At 53.3% G+C, this 15419-nt stretch overlaps 1 protein-coding gene across 1 annotated transcript; it reads right to left on the minus strand.

The window, feature by feature from the left end:
• Positions 1-2544: 2544 nt before the first annotated feature.
• IHH (Indian hedgehog signaling molecule) lies at positions 2545-8914 on the minus strand. Its single transcript, XM_007187944.2, has 3 exons — positions 8381-8914; positions 5698-5959; positions 2545-3963 (listed from the first exon to the last, which is right to left on the minus strand). Exons 1-3 carry the CDS (start codon positions 8690-8692, stop codon positions 3305-3307), a joined length of 1233 nt encoding a protein of 410 aa, XP_007188006.2. The 5' UTR covers positions 8693-8914; the 3' UTR covers positions 2545-3304.
• Between the last annotated feature and the right edge of the window lie 6505 nt (positions 8915-15419).

A 15419-nucleotide genomic window follows, 5' to 3' on the forward strand; every position in this document is an offset into this window, starting at 1 on the left:
GGTGCTCCCCAAGCCCCCGAGATAAAGTCCAAATTTGGGGAACACAAGGATCTGTGTTGTCTAACTCCAGCCAGCTCTCTACATCAGCTTCGCCATGCCCACCTGCGCCAGATGGCTTTGAGATGCTGACCTGATGTTGGTTCCTCCAAGCCTTTGCATTTACCATGTCTTCAGCCTGGATCTCTTCCTTTACTTAGCTGCCATGCAAACTTCTCCTTGCTCTACCTGCAGCATCCTTGCCTCCAGGAAGTCTTCCTAGTTCCCAGCATCTCCATGGCACTCTCATAGCCCCTGTGAGGACGTCAGCCATAACACTCAACATATGGTGTGGACCTTTGTCTCCCCATGCTGCTCCCTGCCACCCGGGAGTTCACTGAGTACAGGGACTGCCTCTTTCCCTCATTCTGACACAGTGCCTGGCACAAGGGTGTCCAGCAAACGATGACCAAACAATGACCATTGTGGATGCAGCTGCCTTGGGGGCTGAGCTTAGGCCCGAGAGGAAAGGCAGGCATGGGGCCAGTAGCTACCCGGGCCTGGGCAGTATGGTTGACCTTCCTCTGGGCCTCGGCATCGTGCAAAGGATAAGCAAGCTGGGTTCTGGTGGGAGGGATTGAGGCCATCGCACTGCAGAGGTGGAGGATGACTTTCCAGGCTGTCTCTGCTTGTCCAGCTGGCACTGTCACTGCAGTTCTGGGCCACTATTCCCAGAAAAACTGCAGGGCCTCACCTCTACCCCAAGGTTGGTCTTTCGAGGGTCTGAATTCAAAGTGTTTTTCTGAATCTTTGCAGCCATCTCTGTCTGAAGAATAAATGTGTTTCTTGAGGAGATTCTTACAGAACAGAAAGGTCTAGGGACACCAAATGGCTCTGTGTCTGCAGGACAAAGTATGCCCAGGCCCCGTAGGAGAGGCAGGTAGGCCCCCCATAGGGGAGAGTCTCGATCTCTCTCCCCCGAACCACCCTCTCCCCCACCATGCAAACTTTCTATAAAAGAACGAATGTGCAAATGAATGGACAAGAGCCTCCTGACCTTGACCTTTTGTTTCTCACTGCAAATGAGTTCATAGATGTTCTGGTCCCTACGAACCTGGTCCATGAGAGTCTGCCACAAGGTGATGAGTAGTACACTCTAGGTGGTCTGACAAAACAGATTTCCGGTCCTGAAATGCTGAGTGTGCCTTCTGGAAAGGACCCAAGTTCACCAAGGGAAAAGCCTCATGGTAAGAACAGTGGACCTGCGAGCAAGATGCATGGGTTCAAATCCTGCTTCTGTCACTTGCTGCATAATCTTGGGCAAGTTACTTAACCTCCCCATACTTCTGTGTTCTCATCTGGAAAATGGTAAGATTACAGTATATACCACATAGGGTTGTTATGAAAATGAAGTGGGTGCTACATGTAAAGCACTTAGAACAAAATGCCTGGCAATGGTTAGTCTTCATTAAATGATAGCAGTTGTCATTCTAGTCTGTGGGGGCCTATTCCTCCCAGATGACACAGTCTCCAGGGCAATGAAGTTTTCTCTGGAGTTTTCCTTCATGGAAGGGGGGATGGTAAGGTAAGAGTCTGGGCAGTCATGCCCCGCCCCCCCCCCCCCCCCCCACCTTCCAACACAGAAATCTCTGTCAGAGGATAGAACCTGGGCAGGGGTGTCCTTTAACAACTGGTTCTCCATGGTCAGGGGAGCTCTAATTTGTAGCATATGCCAATTTCCATGGTGTAAATATGCCCACTATGGCCTATTTCAACTGGCTCACAATATTCCTGAAAATTTAACAACTGTATCAAAGGACCTGGGAGTCTCAGATGGTCTATAATGAGTACAGAAAAACCTGCCATGGGATACAGAAACCAAGAGAAAAGGAAGAAGGGGGTCATCGTATCTTGGCAATAAACTGCCATCCTTTAGACTAAGCAATGTTTCTCAAAGTGTGGTCCATGGACTCTCTGCCATGTTTTGGGTATTTGTAAAAATAAGTTCCTGGGCCTCAGTCTGGATCTATTAAAGCAGAATCCTGAAAGTGGGACCAGGAATCATTTTTAAACAAGCTGCCCAGATGATTCTGAGGTTTGAGAACTGCTAGGTTAGGGACCCCTGACTTACCCAAGAAGTCAGGATGGGCCACAAGGCAGGTGTGAATTCTACAGAATATTTTCATACCACGGTTCATTATCCACTGTGAAAAATCAGAAATTCAGGCCCTGAGAAAGACCAGAATAAGCAGGGAAAGCACCTTAAATCAGGCACAAGGAGATTGTTCTAGATGAGTGAAATGACCATGGACTAGTTACATCAGTTCTTTCTCTGGTCTAACTGTTTAGGGCAAACTTTGGAGTCAGCATGGAAAGGCCTTGCCTAGCACAGAGCACGGCTCTCTGTTGAGACTTTGCAGACCTACTGGGTGAGAAAGGGCCCAGAGAGTGGGTGGGAGCTCTGGAGGTTTTGTCGTTGGAGGAAGGTGAGCACAGCCTTGGACAGCCCCACCCATGGCTCCGGGCTATCTGTGTATCGGCCCTATTCGGCATCCTGGACACTAGGGCTCTAACAACTTAAATAATTTTTATTACAAAAGGAAGAAAAGACCAAAACATCCCCAAAATTTTCCCATGGGCTTCCCCCTCGGTGCCAATAAATAAGGTGGGGGAGACTGACCGGAGGAGGGGTGGGGTCATGGTTCAGCAGAAGTGGGAATGCAGAGCCTGGGCAGAGGTGGGAAGGACATCCAGCCCCCTCACCCAGTCCTGGCACTATGATCACATTGGCCGGAACACAGAACTCTACACTGATAGCGACAGTCTCTGGATGTGTCCCAAGGAGCGTGGCCAGAGAGGAAGGTTATGCCTCAGGATGGCCAGGCTGGCTGCCCCAACCTGCAGCCTTCTGAGTTCTAGGCAGCATTGAGTCCAGCCAGCTCCCTGCTGGCTCCCAGGGAATCTAGCAGCATCAACTGAGGTGCAAGCCCACTTAAGAGGGGCCTAAGATGGATGGAATGAGCCCTCCCCACTGGGGGAGGCAAGTATGAAAAATCATAGTGAGAGCTGGCTGGGTTGGGACCCACTGGTCTCTAGGATAGAAAGAGAGGCCACCCCCCACTGCCAGCTCAGCTTGCAGCTTTGTCACTACACCATGATGGGGGTGGAGGACACTGGCATTGCCCAAGTCTCAGTGATGTATACCTGTGGTGGAGGAGATGGTAGAAACCAGTGTCCTGCTCAGGTCCCTTCCAAGGCCAGCGCCCTCCTGGCAGGTAGGCCTTTGGACCCATTTGGGCAGTTCTGGGAGGGCAGTAGAGGGATCCTTTCAGCTCCCTGCCCCAGCCATGCCCAGTGAGTGGAAGCTGCCCTCTTCCAGCAAGAGACGTCCCAGGCGGTAGAGCAGCTGGGGGTACCAGTGCACACCCTCCCCTGGGGTCCAGCTGCCCCACGCCAAGCTGTGAAACAGTCGCAGGGGCCAGAAGGCCAACTGAGCCAGATGGTGGTCAGCCACGGCCGCGAAGCAAGAGGCCACCACGTCCTCCACCACCAGTGTCCCGTGCCTCGTTAATGGGGCGTAGGCCCCAAGGGCCACATGTGTGGAGACGGCTGCCACTCGGGCAGGCTGCAGGCCTGGGACCCCCGCCACCAGCACATACTGGCCGGGCTGCACTTGGCTGGCAAACGTGGCCCGGAAGTGGGTGGCTGGCTCTGTGTGATTGTTGGCCGTGAAGAGCAGGTGGGCGGGTGTGAGTGCCAGTCGGCGCGGGGGGTCCTGGGTCTCGATGACCTGGAAGGCCCTCAGCCTGTCTGGTTCGCGATCGAGGAAAATGAGTACGTCGCTGAAGGTGGGGTTCCCATCCTCCCCCATGGCCAGCACTCGGTCTCCTGGCCTCACGGCTGACAAGGCCACACGTGCCCCACTCTCCAGGCGCACCTGGGCTCCAGCAGGGAAGCAGCCGCCTGTCTTGGCCGCGGCCGAGTGCTCTGTGGGAAGAAGGGACATGAAGGCATTACTGCTGTGGAGCTTGGATTCCCAGTCACAGCATCCCTCTCCAGTCCAGCCAGAGTTCCTCTTGCTCCCAGGCTGCCCCCCATCGCCATATCCTGTCCCCTGCCCCCCACTTTCCATGCAGCTTGGAATCCACCCCAGCCCACGGTGTGACCTTCTGCCCTCCTCCCCAGCCTAATGCTTTTCCAATGAGAGAGCATACTGAGGCTCCAAGACCCAGTGGGTGTGAGGGAAAGGGCCCCCCTGAAGCCCAGGTGAAGCCCCCCCCATCTGCTCCCAATCCTGACAAGGCTGTGAAGTAGTCAGAGAGGCCAGAGGTCAGCTGAGCCAAGCAGTGGTCAGCTGTGACTTGACACCCAAAAACTGCAGCTTCGTCGAGAAAGCAAGTTGCTTAGCACCTCTGGCATCTGGATGTCCCATTATTTCTCACCCATTGCTCAGATGCTCCCCAAAATTTCCCTCTCAGACTGACACCCCAAGTTCTGTGCCAGAACCGGCCCTTGGAGTCTATACTCCAAGGGAGAGGAGGATCAGTCAGTGGCGAGAATACAGACTCCTGGGGAAGCTCAGAGTGAATGGCCAGGCCAGGGTGTGGCTCAGTGGCAAGGGTGAAATCACCATCTTCAGTTCATGTGCTGGGTCCTTGTGCGGGGACGGGACACAATGGCATCAGTGGATGGGATGCAGAATAGTGTTTGGGGGTTAGGAGTTATGAAGGCAAGTGGCCACCCTAGGAGCTGGCACCTGGCCGATGTTAGCAGGTGAAGGGTTGATGTGACTTGAAGCAGACACAATTGGCAGGGAAGTGCTGAGGGGAAAGGTCAGGGTGGGGTCACCACTGTGAGCCCAGGTGGGATCAGGAATAGTAAAAGCCTGCCTGGTCTCAGTGTGCCAGGTCTGTGAGTGTGACAGCTGCATGGGGCCGGCATGGAGGGCTGAGCCTGCAGCGAGGGGGGAACCACGCTGGCAGTCACACAGGAACCATTTGAAGCATCCATGACTGGGTTCAATGCAGGTGACAGGGACGCTGACAAGATTTGAGGGAGGGGACGAGGCCCCAGTGCCTGCCAATTCTGATCAACAAGGCGGCCAATCTGGGAAAATCCACTTTATTAAGTCCACTCTGTTTATTCTTGCCCTCATGGCTGGCTTTGCCCCCAAATGTCCAGCTTCAGGGCCCTGGAGGAGAGGTTGGGGACGCCTGCGCCCCCTGAGAGGGGCGTACACAGTGCCTTAAAGGGCCTGACCTGCAGCTGGGCTGTGGGTTCTGAACCTCTGGGCTCCTGGCTCCCGCTCAGGCACGCTGGTGTCTGGGCACACTCTGGCCCCTGGTCCCACCCCACCCCCTAGCGTTCTGCACCACACTGGGTGGGGAGGCCGTCTCTGTCAGCCTGGCTTCCTCCATCTGGCCAGCTTGCTCTGTCTTGCACCTCCTGCGGCAGGCTCTGGACTGTGGACCGCCAAGTCAGCACCCAGCGTCGCTGGGACAGGGCCCTGTCTCCCTAGGCTCCTGCCATGACACTATCAGGCACGGGTCGAGCAGGTGGTCAGGAGCAGCAGCGGGGAGCGCCGCGGACGTCCTCTTCCCCGGGGTCCCCGCCTCCATCCCTGGGAGGGCCTCTTCACCTTCTTGGCCCCGGCGGGCCCAGCGCCGCCTGTCCACGCCCTGCGGCCCCGGCCCCGGGCCCAGCCCCCCGGCAGCGGCTCACCGGACTTGACGGAGCAATGCACGTGCGCCTTGGACTCGTAATACACCCAGTCGAAGCCGGCCTCCACTGCCAAGCGCGCCAGCAGTCCGTACTTATTGCGGTCGCGGTCCGACGTGGTGATGTCCACCGCGCGGCCTTCATAATGCAGCGACTCCTCCGAGTGGTGACCATCTTCATCCCAGCCCTCGGTCACCCGCAGCTTCACCCCGGGCCACTGGTTCATCACCGAGATGGCCAGCGAGTTCAGGCGGTCCTTGCAGCGCTGCGAGAGGAAAGGAAGCCGAGTTAGCGGGAGGAGTTGGCCCGCGTGCAGGTTACGGCGCAGCCTCGTCCCTCACTCTCCCACTGCACTCGCTGGAGTCGGGAAACCGGGGAGGGTGCTCTGACCCTCTCTCTTAGGAACAGAGAGTCCTAAAGTGCTCCTTCCCTTCTAGCATCAGCTGCCCCAGGGACCTGGCCCGCGCGGTGGCGCCACAAATCTGGATCCTCTCACCCTTGGGGGCTTTTCTCTAAGCTCTCTCTCTCTCCTGCTGGGATTACTGATCCCTCCACAGACAGGGCTCCACCTTTTGAGCGCCGGGTCCCTCGGTCTCACCGCGGTACCAGGGACAGGGACCGCCTGCTGCCTGGAGAATAAAGGTGGTAGCAGAGCTGACTGCCTGCAGCCGGCCTGCTAGGCGTGCAAGGCTCGAGGTGCCCAGTAGGTGTCACCGTAGCCCCAGGGCTGAGGCCCCCGAAGCGGCCAGGGCGCAGCAGGCGCGGCAGGTGCGAAGCGCCTCAGCAGCCTGGGGGTGTGTTGGAGGGGAATCCCAAGCCTGCCTGGATCCCTCGGCGCCACAGAGCATTCCTGCTGGGACCCTCATGATCCAAAACCGGCCCGCACCCGCTCAGGGGAGGCGGCAGCCCGGGAACCAGAAGCTGATGTAAAGGCCAGCGCCTGGCCTGGCTAGATGGAGGACCACGCGGATTGTCTCCGCTGCAAGGGGTGCGCTCCGGGTTGATAAACCCAGGCAACGTTCTCCCTGAGTCGAGAGCCCTCAGCACCTCTGCGCCGCCCCTGTCTGGGAAGGGACCCGAGAAACAGAGCGTGTGATCTCAGGGAGCCGGCTTCATGCTCCGCCTCCCATGGAGTGGGAGTCGAGCCGCGCGCGCCCTGGGGGAAGGACGGCAGAGATCATCGTCTGTGCTGGCTCCCTTCGTGCCTGGAGCCCAAGGGACCCCGCAGTTGACTGAGGGGAGGGGCCTGGGGGAAAGGGGCCTTTCCACAGTCCTTCACTTTGAGGTGCCAGGCGCTCCCAAGTGTAGGCAGCCCATGTTTCGAACTACCCCCACCCCTCAGAGCCCAGGCCCCACAGACCCTTGGACTCGGTCTCCCAGGAGCCAACAGCGGCTAAAACCCAAGGCCCTGTCGGTCCTCCCAGGATGCATCCCAGGCTGCAATCTAGCTGGGGGCGCTCACTGCCCGGGGAGGGAGCTCCGCGTGTTCCTTGCCGCCAGGCTTCCAGCCACCCACCTATGTCCGCTCCGCGGCCCCTGCTCCCCGCCCCTCTATCCCCCACCACCCCTCCCCTCCTCGGGTCCAGAGCCCGGGCACGCGCTGTCAATGATTGCCCAGCCCGTGGCCCGGATCCTTATCTGCATTCCTCGGCGCCCGGCCCGGCCCGGCCACCAGCCAACCTTCGCCCCGACACCCGCCGGCCAGACCCGGCGCCAGGGCGCATGCTGAGGGCCGTGGTCTAGCTGCCGTTCCCAGAGCACCTAGAAAGCAGGCCGCCTGCCTGCGGTGGAAGCCCCGGGAGACCACTAAGGAAGGGGACGGAGATCTCTTCCCTTGCGAACCCGGCCGCAGGGAAGAAAGTTTGCTCTCCGCCCCCCCACCCCCCCACCCCTTCCCGAGGCGCTTGGGTTGAGCGCCGGTCCTGTTCCGAGCACGCAGAGACTAAAGTTAGCCCTGCTGTGGGGCTGCCCGGCATCCCAGCCCCTCTCTTTCAATCCATCCCCGCCACCAATTCCAGGGACCCCCCCGCCCCCTCCAAGTTCGGTCTCAGAGCCCGGAGGCCTGGCACCTCACCCTTCAACTGCAGCTGCGCCGGTCAGCTCTCGGGACAGACACGTGGGCTTGCCCTTCAAGTTCCCTTCCCCACCTCCACCTCCTGGCTCTAATATTCCCCGCTGTTCCTTAAACCCAGACCCCGCCGGGGCGCTGCTCCAGGAGGGGGCAGCGCTGAGAACCGAGAGCGCACGGGAAGGAAAGGCCAGTGGGGCCCTCCGCGCCCGGAGCTTCTTCGCCTCAGGGGTGCCAAAGCGCCTCGAAATGAAAGGGGCGTAGCCGTGCGGAAGATTAGGCCGGGAGGGGCTGGTGCATCCCGGAGGCGCAGGAGGCAGTCGGGTAGAGGTACCTCCAGGTGCCGCGTCTGACCTGAGCTGCCAGCACTCCGGCGCAGAGGGGCCACCGCCAACCGGCTGGGCTGTGGCTCTTGGCAGCGGGGAGCTCTTCTCACAGCCTCCGGCGGGCTCGGGGAATACTAACACTCCGCCGGGACCCCGGCCGGCCCATCTCGGCGAGAGGGGCAGGTGCCAGGGGGCGTGCCAGCCAGTCAAGGAAAGGTGCCAGGGGGCGGGTAGGGCCGGGCAGGTGGCGGTGCTTCGGCGGCGGCGCCCAGCGAGGGCGGTTCGCGCTCACCTGGGTCATGAGGCGGTCGGCGCCTGTGTTCTCCTCGTCCTTGAAGATGATGTCGGGATTGTAGTTGGGGGTGAGCTCCTTGAAGCGCTCCGAGCTGCGCGCGATCTTGCCTTCGTAACGCCCGCTGGCGCCCAGGGTCTTCTCGGGCACGTTGGGGCTGAACTGCTTATACGCGAGCGGCACGAGCTTGCGCGGCGGCCGACGGCGGCTGCCCACCACCCGGCCCGGCCCGCAGCCCCGCGCCGCCGGCACCAGCAGCAGCAGCAGGAGCAGGCAGAACCGCAGTCGGGGCCGGAGCCGGGCGGGAGACATGGCCGGGGAGCCCGGGAGACCGGCGGGAGAGGACGCCTGGTGGGCTGACGGGTGGGCGAGTTGACGGGAGCGCTGCGGGGGCTCAGGCGTCCGGGTGGCTCCGGGGGGCTCCAGGTGGGGGCGCCATGGGCTGCGCGGCGCGGCGCAGGGCCGGCAGGACTCAGGTGCGGGGCGGGGGCCCGGGGCCCTGGCTGGTGGCGGCGCTCTGTCCCCCTCGGCGCCTCGACTCTGAGCTGCCCGGCTCGCCGGCCGCCAATAAATAGGCCGGCCCGTTTGTTTTGGCAACGCGGCGACGGCGGGGGGCGGCGGGCGGCGGGGCTGCGGGCCGCCGGTCTGGGCTGGGCTGGCCGGGCCGGCGGGCTGGCGGGCCCCGCGGTTAGCACCCCGGCCCGGCGGTCAGGCGGCTGGGGCGGAGCGGGAGCTGCTGCCGTCTGCGGCGCAGCCCGGGGCCGAGTGAGAGGGGAAATGGAAGAGATCCGGGCTCGGGCCCCGCGCAGACCGCACCCTACCCATGTCCCTGCCTCCTGTGCGCTCGACAGCAAACCTGCGGCAAGGGCAGCACAGCCTCCTCCCCCTCGGGCGGGCGGCCGCGGCACTAGCCAGCCCTCGTCCCGCTCGCTCCTCCGCCGCGCGTCCGCCCGCCCGCTGCCCTTGGCGCCCCCTGCACTGCCTGAGTCTGCCCTCCCCGCCCGGACGCGCCCCACCCCGCCTTGGCCTCGCCTCTGGGCTCCCCGCGGCTCCGGGGTGCCCCGCCAGGAGCTGCCACCCCCACAGAGACCGCAACCCACGGCGCGGCCGGACGCGAGGGGCGGGGGGCAGTGGCCGGACCGCATAGCCGCCTACGGTGTCCTTTGCGGGGAAGTAAACCCAAAAGGCAGGAGGCCGCTCATAACCTGGTGCCCCACCCTGGCCCAGGAGGCGCGCCCTCTCAGCTTGCTGGAGCTGAAATTCTGTATCAACCCGGTGCACATCCCACGGCCGTCCGGTCTGAAGCTGGGAGTGGGGCATTCAGCCTCATGAAGAGTAAAGGGGCGGGGGGGTTGAGTTGGGAACACTGTTAGAAGAAGCAAGATGAAGTTGCGAAGGAATAGGCCAAGGTGTAGAGAAGAGAGGCTAAATGGTGACATCAACAGAATACGGGAGAACCCCGACTGGCCACGTTGAAGACGGGCTGGCACAGATCGCAGGGGCCGGGGCTTGCTGAGAATGCAAAAAATGATTCAAAGCCGCAGCACACAGGAGCTGCTAAATAATTACTCTCTTAGTTCTACTTCACAAATGAAAAAGGGCAGAAAATGCGTGGTGGCAGTCAGAGATATAAACATGGGTTGCATGTGTATTTTAATATGACATTCAGGAAAGCTGAATGAATTAGGATTCATTCTGTTAAAACAAGAAAAGACAAGTGTGTTAAAAACAAACACCACCACCACAAATTATGTAATTTGTTTGCAGTGTTTTCTACAAATTCAATCAAGATAGAAATAAAAGGGTTTAAAAATTCTCATTGCAAGAATATTAATACAATAGGTACTGCTTATGTGCCTGATATATGGAAGCTATTAGACATTATTATACTAAGCATTCTACTTGCATTATCTAATTTAAACTTACAACTCCAAATGAGCTATTATCATCTCCATTTTGAAATTTTCATTTTCAAAAAAACTGAAGATTTTGCAGTTCAGAGAAGAAAAGCAACTTGCTCCTGGCTGAGGGATTCACCCCCTGCCCCCCACACCAACTGACACCAGAGCCCAGGCCCTCACTGGGCAGCACTCAGCCATCCAGTACAGCCTGGGTTTTGGACACTGGTAGATTTTCACAGATGTGCTCACATTTTCTCTGGATCGATTTTATGAACACAAATTCAGAATTGGAAGGGACTCAAAAGAGAGTGTTTAATCCAAGCACTTCATATTACAGAAAAGGAAACTGAGGCCCACAGAAGGGAATTTAGGACGGCTCCACCAGGGTGGAGGGATGTCTGTCACTTGGAAACAAAATGGCTCGTTTCCTTTACTTCTCTTTGCCTGTACTTCCTCCCCACACCGCATGTTCGTTCTTATATTTGCATTCAGATTCTGTGTCTCCCAGTTACAGATTACTGTAACATTGCTTCTTTTCCTTGAAAGCTTCCAAAGTGCTTTAATGTATGTTTTTCGGGGTTCAAGAACTATCCCTGCAATATTCCCCACCCCCTCCCTCTCTCCTGCTCAGAACCTCTCCCAATCCAGACAAATAAGGGCTCTCTGTTTTTCAGAGGTCCAAAAAAGAAAATCCCATAGGCTCCCATGGTCACCTATCCCGGTGTTTTATAATAACTTTTTAGAGAAGTTTTGCTTTAAATTCAATCTTTCTTTCTTCTTCGTCTCAAATGCAAATTCAACTCCTTTTCTCTTTTTCTGGCCATAGAGATTAGGGCCATTATCCTGCCTATTATCCAGTATGCATGGTCTTGAAGAGTTGTTAAATTCACTTTCAATCTTCTTTTCTCCAAGTGAAAGACAATTTCTTTAAGCTTCCCTCAGAGGTTCTACCTTATAACCATTTATTAACTTTACCATTCTTCCTCTCATTTCTTCTCTTAAGCTGTGATCCTGTTGAATACAAATCTCTGGTAAAGATCTGATCAGCGTCAAATAGGAATTACTTATGCAGTGCGGATATAGCTTGGCATCAGGGGTGCTTCCACAGCAGGGCAACCTTGTTGGTTTAGATTGTGCTCCACTAAGTCTAGACCCTCCTCGGCCTAGCAACTTAGGAGCAGTGACCAGGGTGTGTCCTGGGAGAAGCAGATGGGGGGCTAACATTTATTTAGTCCTTTCTCTATGACAGGTGCTTTAAGCACTTAGTAAAAATCTTCAGAATAACCCTCTGTGCACAGCAATTATTCTCATTTTACCAGTATACAACTCTAAAGCTCTAGAAGTAAAGTAATTTGCCTGTGGTCCCAACAGTCAAGACTTGAACCCAGAGCTTTTTTGCTCCAAACCTATAATCTTTTCTCAGGACACAATGGCCATTCAAGATCTGAATCTCAAATTTAGGTCGGCTTCAGTCCGATCCCCTTCAGTGGAGGAGGGGTGAGAGAACGACAGAGATTGGAAGCATCATAATTTCTACAGCAATGACCTTGGAGCACTTTTAATCCAATTTGGGGCCTAAGGACCTTGGTCATTTCTTAGCTGCCTATGTTCTTAGCTGTTCAGTTGATGTAGGGTAGCTTCTGAGTTGGGGCAATCCATTAGACCCATCAGACAAAGCCTGGCTCTTTTTCTGGTCACTGCCAGGCTTTTGCCTGCAGTAAAATTGGAGAACCGAGGTGTGTCATTCTGGAGGCACCAATGGCCTGGGGTCTGAGCAGCAGCAATAGAGCCTTATCAGGGCACCTCACATCTGAGTCCTGGGCCTGTTGGTAAAATCACTTTTCTTCTCTCAACTTTGGATTTCTTCTACCCCTCAACCATCTCTATTTTGAAGAAAACAAAGTAAAATCTATTTCTTTGGATAATATGATTTTTTGCTTACAAGAGTGAAAGTTGGGAAAATAGTTTGGAAGGAAAGGGAGGGAGGAAAATACACCATTAGAACCTGATAATTTAAACATCTGTTTAGTAGATTACCATGTTGGCATTTTTTAGTCAGTCTTGAATTTAACACTATAGTACAAATACACTGTACTAATAGTGATACACACACACACACACACACACACAGTGTAGGTCCACACTTCTATAATCAACTAGTCTTTTTTCTCCTGACCCTGCTTCTTGACCAGATCAATCCTGCTCTAAATCCACAGGTGCTAAGCCACAACCAGACAAGTTTCAGGAATGCAGTTAGTCAAATATCCTCCACTGATTCAGTGCACAACAGCCCTGGCTCAGTAGAAAGAACACTAAGGCCTGGAGTTGGCAGATCTGTGTCTGAAAACTCTCTTTGATACCTTTTACCTGTGTGGCCTTGAGCAAGTCACTTGACTTTTCTGAATTTTAGTTCTCTCATCTATAAAGTGAAAATTAATATCACCTACCTTGTAGGGTTGTTAAGAGGGTTAAAAATACAAGCTGTAAAATACAAATCTTATGTATAATTCATTTTCATCCTCTGGACGGTTCACTGGCGGTAGCAGTTCTCTGATTCTTATTACTCGTCCACCGGAAATACATCAGGATGCTCATATATGTGAACCCAAGACAGTGGTGGGGATTAAGAGGCCCTACTTCTTTCTATTAGGGAAGCATCCACCTTGTGCATGCTAGTGTAATAGGCACAAAAGGATGGGAAATGCAAACAGAAAAGTAGAAGACATAGTTGTCCTCAAGGTATATACTATTTAACCTCAAATCGTGAAAATAAAAGGCAGTTACAAAGCCATGAATGCCATTCATAAATGAGTACAGAATAATGCATTCTAAACTAGATAGAATAATAGATAAGATGAACTTGATCTAGAAGAATATGGAATTAAGAAACAATTAGCCTGGGGTTAGACCTCTTGGAAGAGATGTTTTGAAGAGGGAAAGGAATGACTGAAAGAAATGAAGAGGACACTCAGGAAAGGACAGTGGCCCAAGCAAAGATGCTGGCACTCGTAATCATGAAGAGCCAAGTTGGATGATCTAGTAGAGGGGAGAAGCCCTGATATTATCTGATGTAACCTTCACAAAAACCTTATGAAGTTTACACAACCATCTTCATTTTATGAATGAGGAACTGAGGTTCAGAGCTTCTAAGTGAGGAGGTTGGAGAAGTTGGAGTTAGAATCCAGGCCTGTCTGACTCCATAATAATCCAGTTTCTTGGTGAGTGATTCCTAGCGCAAGCATGCTGGGTTGCTGACCTCTGTTCAAGTCACTCATTTTCTCTCTAAATCTAGGAAACTCTTATTATCTTCATCTTGGGCTTTTAAAATTCATACTCTCTTTGACTAACCATTTCCCCAACTGGTTGGGATCATTCTGACTCCTACTGTTGATTTTTTGAAGAGGTTAGCAACTCCACCATATTTCACCCATATGCTGAAATGAAAGAAGCATGCCTGTCTTTCAAGCCTCTGATCAGTGCAGAACACATTTGGAGATCCAGTTAGAGCCACTCAAAACTAACAATGCTTTCAAAGCTGGCTATTGATTAGAAATGGGAATGTCAAGTTACCTTTGTCCTAACAATAAGCTCATTACAAGGCACTTCAGACAGAGAGATTCAAGCATTAAAGACCTTGCTTTGATGACTTTGACAAGGTAGGAAAAAGTAGCAGAATTAGTTACAAAGAGACTATTTTCCCCTCAAGTCAGAGACTAAAGACTGTGTGAAACTTATAGACAGAAAGACACTTGCAGACAGAAAGACATACATATAAATATATTTCTGTATATGGATAATAACATGTTTACTAACTAATGGGCTTTACTTCCATCCCAGTGTCTCTATTTGGGAAGAAATTAGTTGCTTAAAGAGAATCTTGGACGATACTAGTTCAGTGAATGAATGCAGTAGAGGGGGAAGGGGTTCTACTCTTTTACTACTCAAGCGATGCTCCTGACATGCCTGTCAGCTTTCTGTAACTGGGTCTGTACTAGTCCACCCACACTCTCTCACCCATCTCTCTTGGTCAAGATAGCACCCTAAGGATGCTGGATCTATAGCCAAGGATCTATAGCCAAAGAAAGCAAGAAGGTGTACAATAACTTACTTTTTAATAATATGTATTCTTAGTTTCTGTAAAATGACAAATTCATTCTGTTATGGTTATAGCTAACAAAATGGTATTTAATCCCCACTCTCACCTTATGACTGGTTGCCCCAAACAAAAAAGATTACACCCATTGATATCCACAAATTTCTAAAACCACTTCAAGATACTGCTGGTGTGGAGGGGTATGTGTGTGTGTGTGTGTGAGTGTGAGAATCCTTCTTCATATATTCACTCAACAAGTATTTCTGAGCATCTGCTAAGTGCCAGACACTGGTGAGGTGCTCAAGATGTGAGAAAAAAAAAAAAAAAAAAGAAGATTCCTGCCCTTATGGAACTTTATTCTAGTGGAAAGGCATTGGGGAGACAAAAATAAATATAAAAATAAAAAATATTACTATATATAAAATAGATAAACAACAAGGTCCTACTGTATAGCACCAGGAACTATATTAAATACCTTGTAATAACCTATAATGGAAAAGAATATAAAAAAGAATCACTTTTCTGTATACCAGAAACAAATACAACATTGTAAATGAACTATATCTCAATAAAAAATAAAAATAAAATAAAAGTAAAAAAGCAAATATGTATTATAATGTGTTAGAAGGGAATAAGGACTGTGAACGCAAAACATGAAACAGGGTAAAAGGTTGAGAGTACAGCCAGCCTGTGGGCAGCGGTCCGAGGCCAGGAGGCAGGTGGCTCTGTTAAGTAGGGGGGTCAGTGGAGGCCTCATTCAGATGGTGTGATTTAAGCTAAGAACTGAAAGAGGTGAGGGCTTCAACCAAGCAGATACCTAAGGGAAGAGCGTTCTAGGCAGAGAGAAATGCAAAGAGCAAAGGCTCTCAAGTGTTTGCATATTAGAGAAATAGCAAGGAGACCAGTGAGATCAAAGATGAAGCAAGGGGGAGATGGAGTGAATAAGCTTGACTTTCTACTTTCTGATCATGCGAGTGTTTTTCAAACTTTTTATGAAGCTCAGAGTGAAGATAACTTATCCTTTAAAGAGATTTATGTATTCACA

The sequence above is a fragment of the Balaenoptera acutorostrata genome, chromosome 8, assembly GCF_949987535.1.
Source record: "Balaenoptera acutorostrata chromosome 8, mBalAcu1.1, whole genome shotgun sequence".
NCBI lineage: Eukaryota > Metazoa > Chordata > Mammalia > Artiodactyla > Balaenopteridae > Balaenoptera > Balaenoptera acutorostrata.

Excerpts from the sequence above, each read along its gene's own strand:
- IHH (XM_007187944.2), bottom strand. The coding sequence starts at position 8,692 with ATGTCTCCCGCCCGGCTCCGGCCCCGACTGCGGTTCTGCCTGCTCCTG. Across the intron at positions 5,960-8,380 it reads CCGACCGCCTCATGACCCAG|CGCTGCAAGGACCGCCTGAA; the intron begins GTGAGCGCGAAC and ends TTCCTCTCGCAG. Across the intron at positions 3,964-5,697 it reads GCATTGCTCCGTCAAGTCCG|AGCACTCGGCCGCGGCCAAG; the intron begins GTGAGCCGCTGC and ends TTCTTCCCACAG.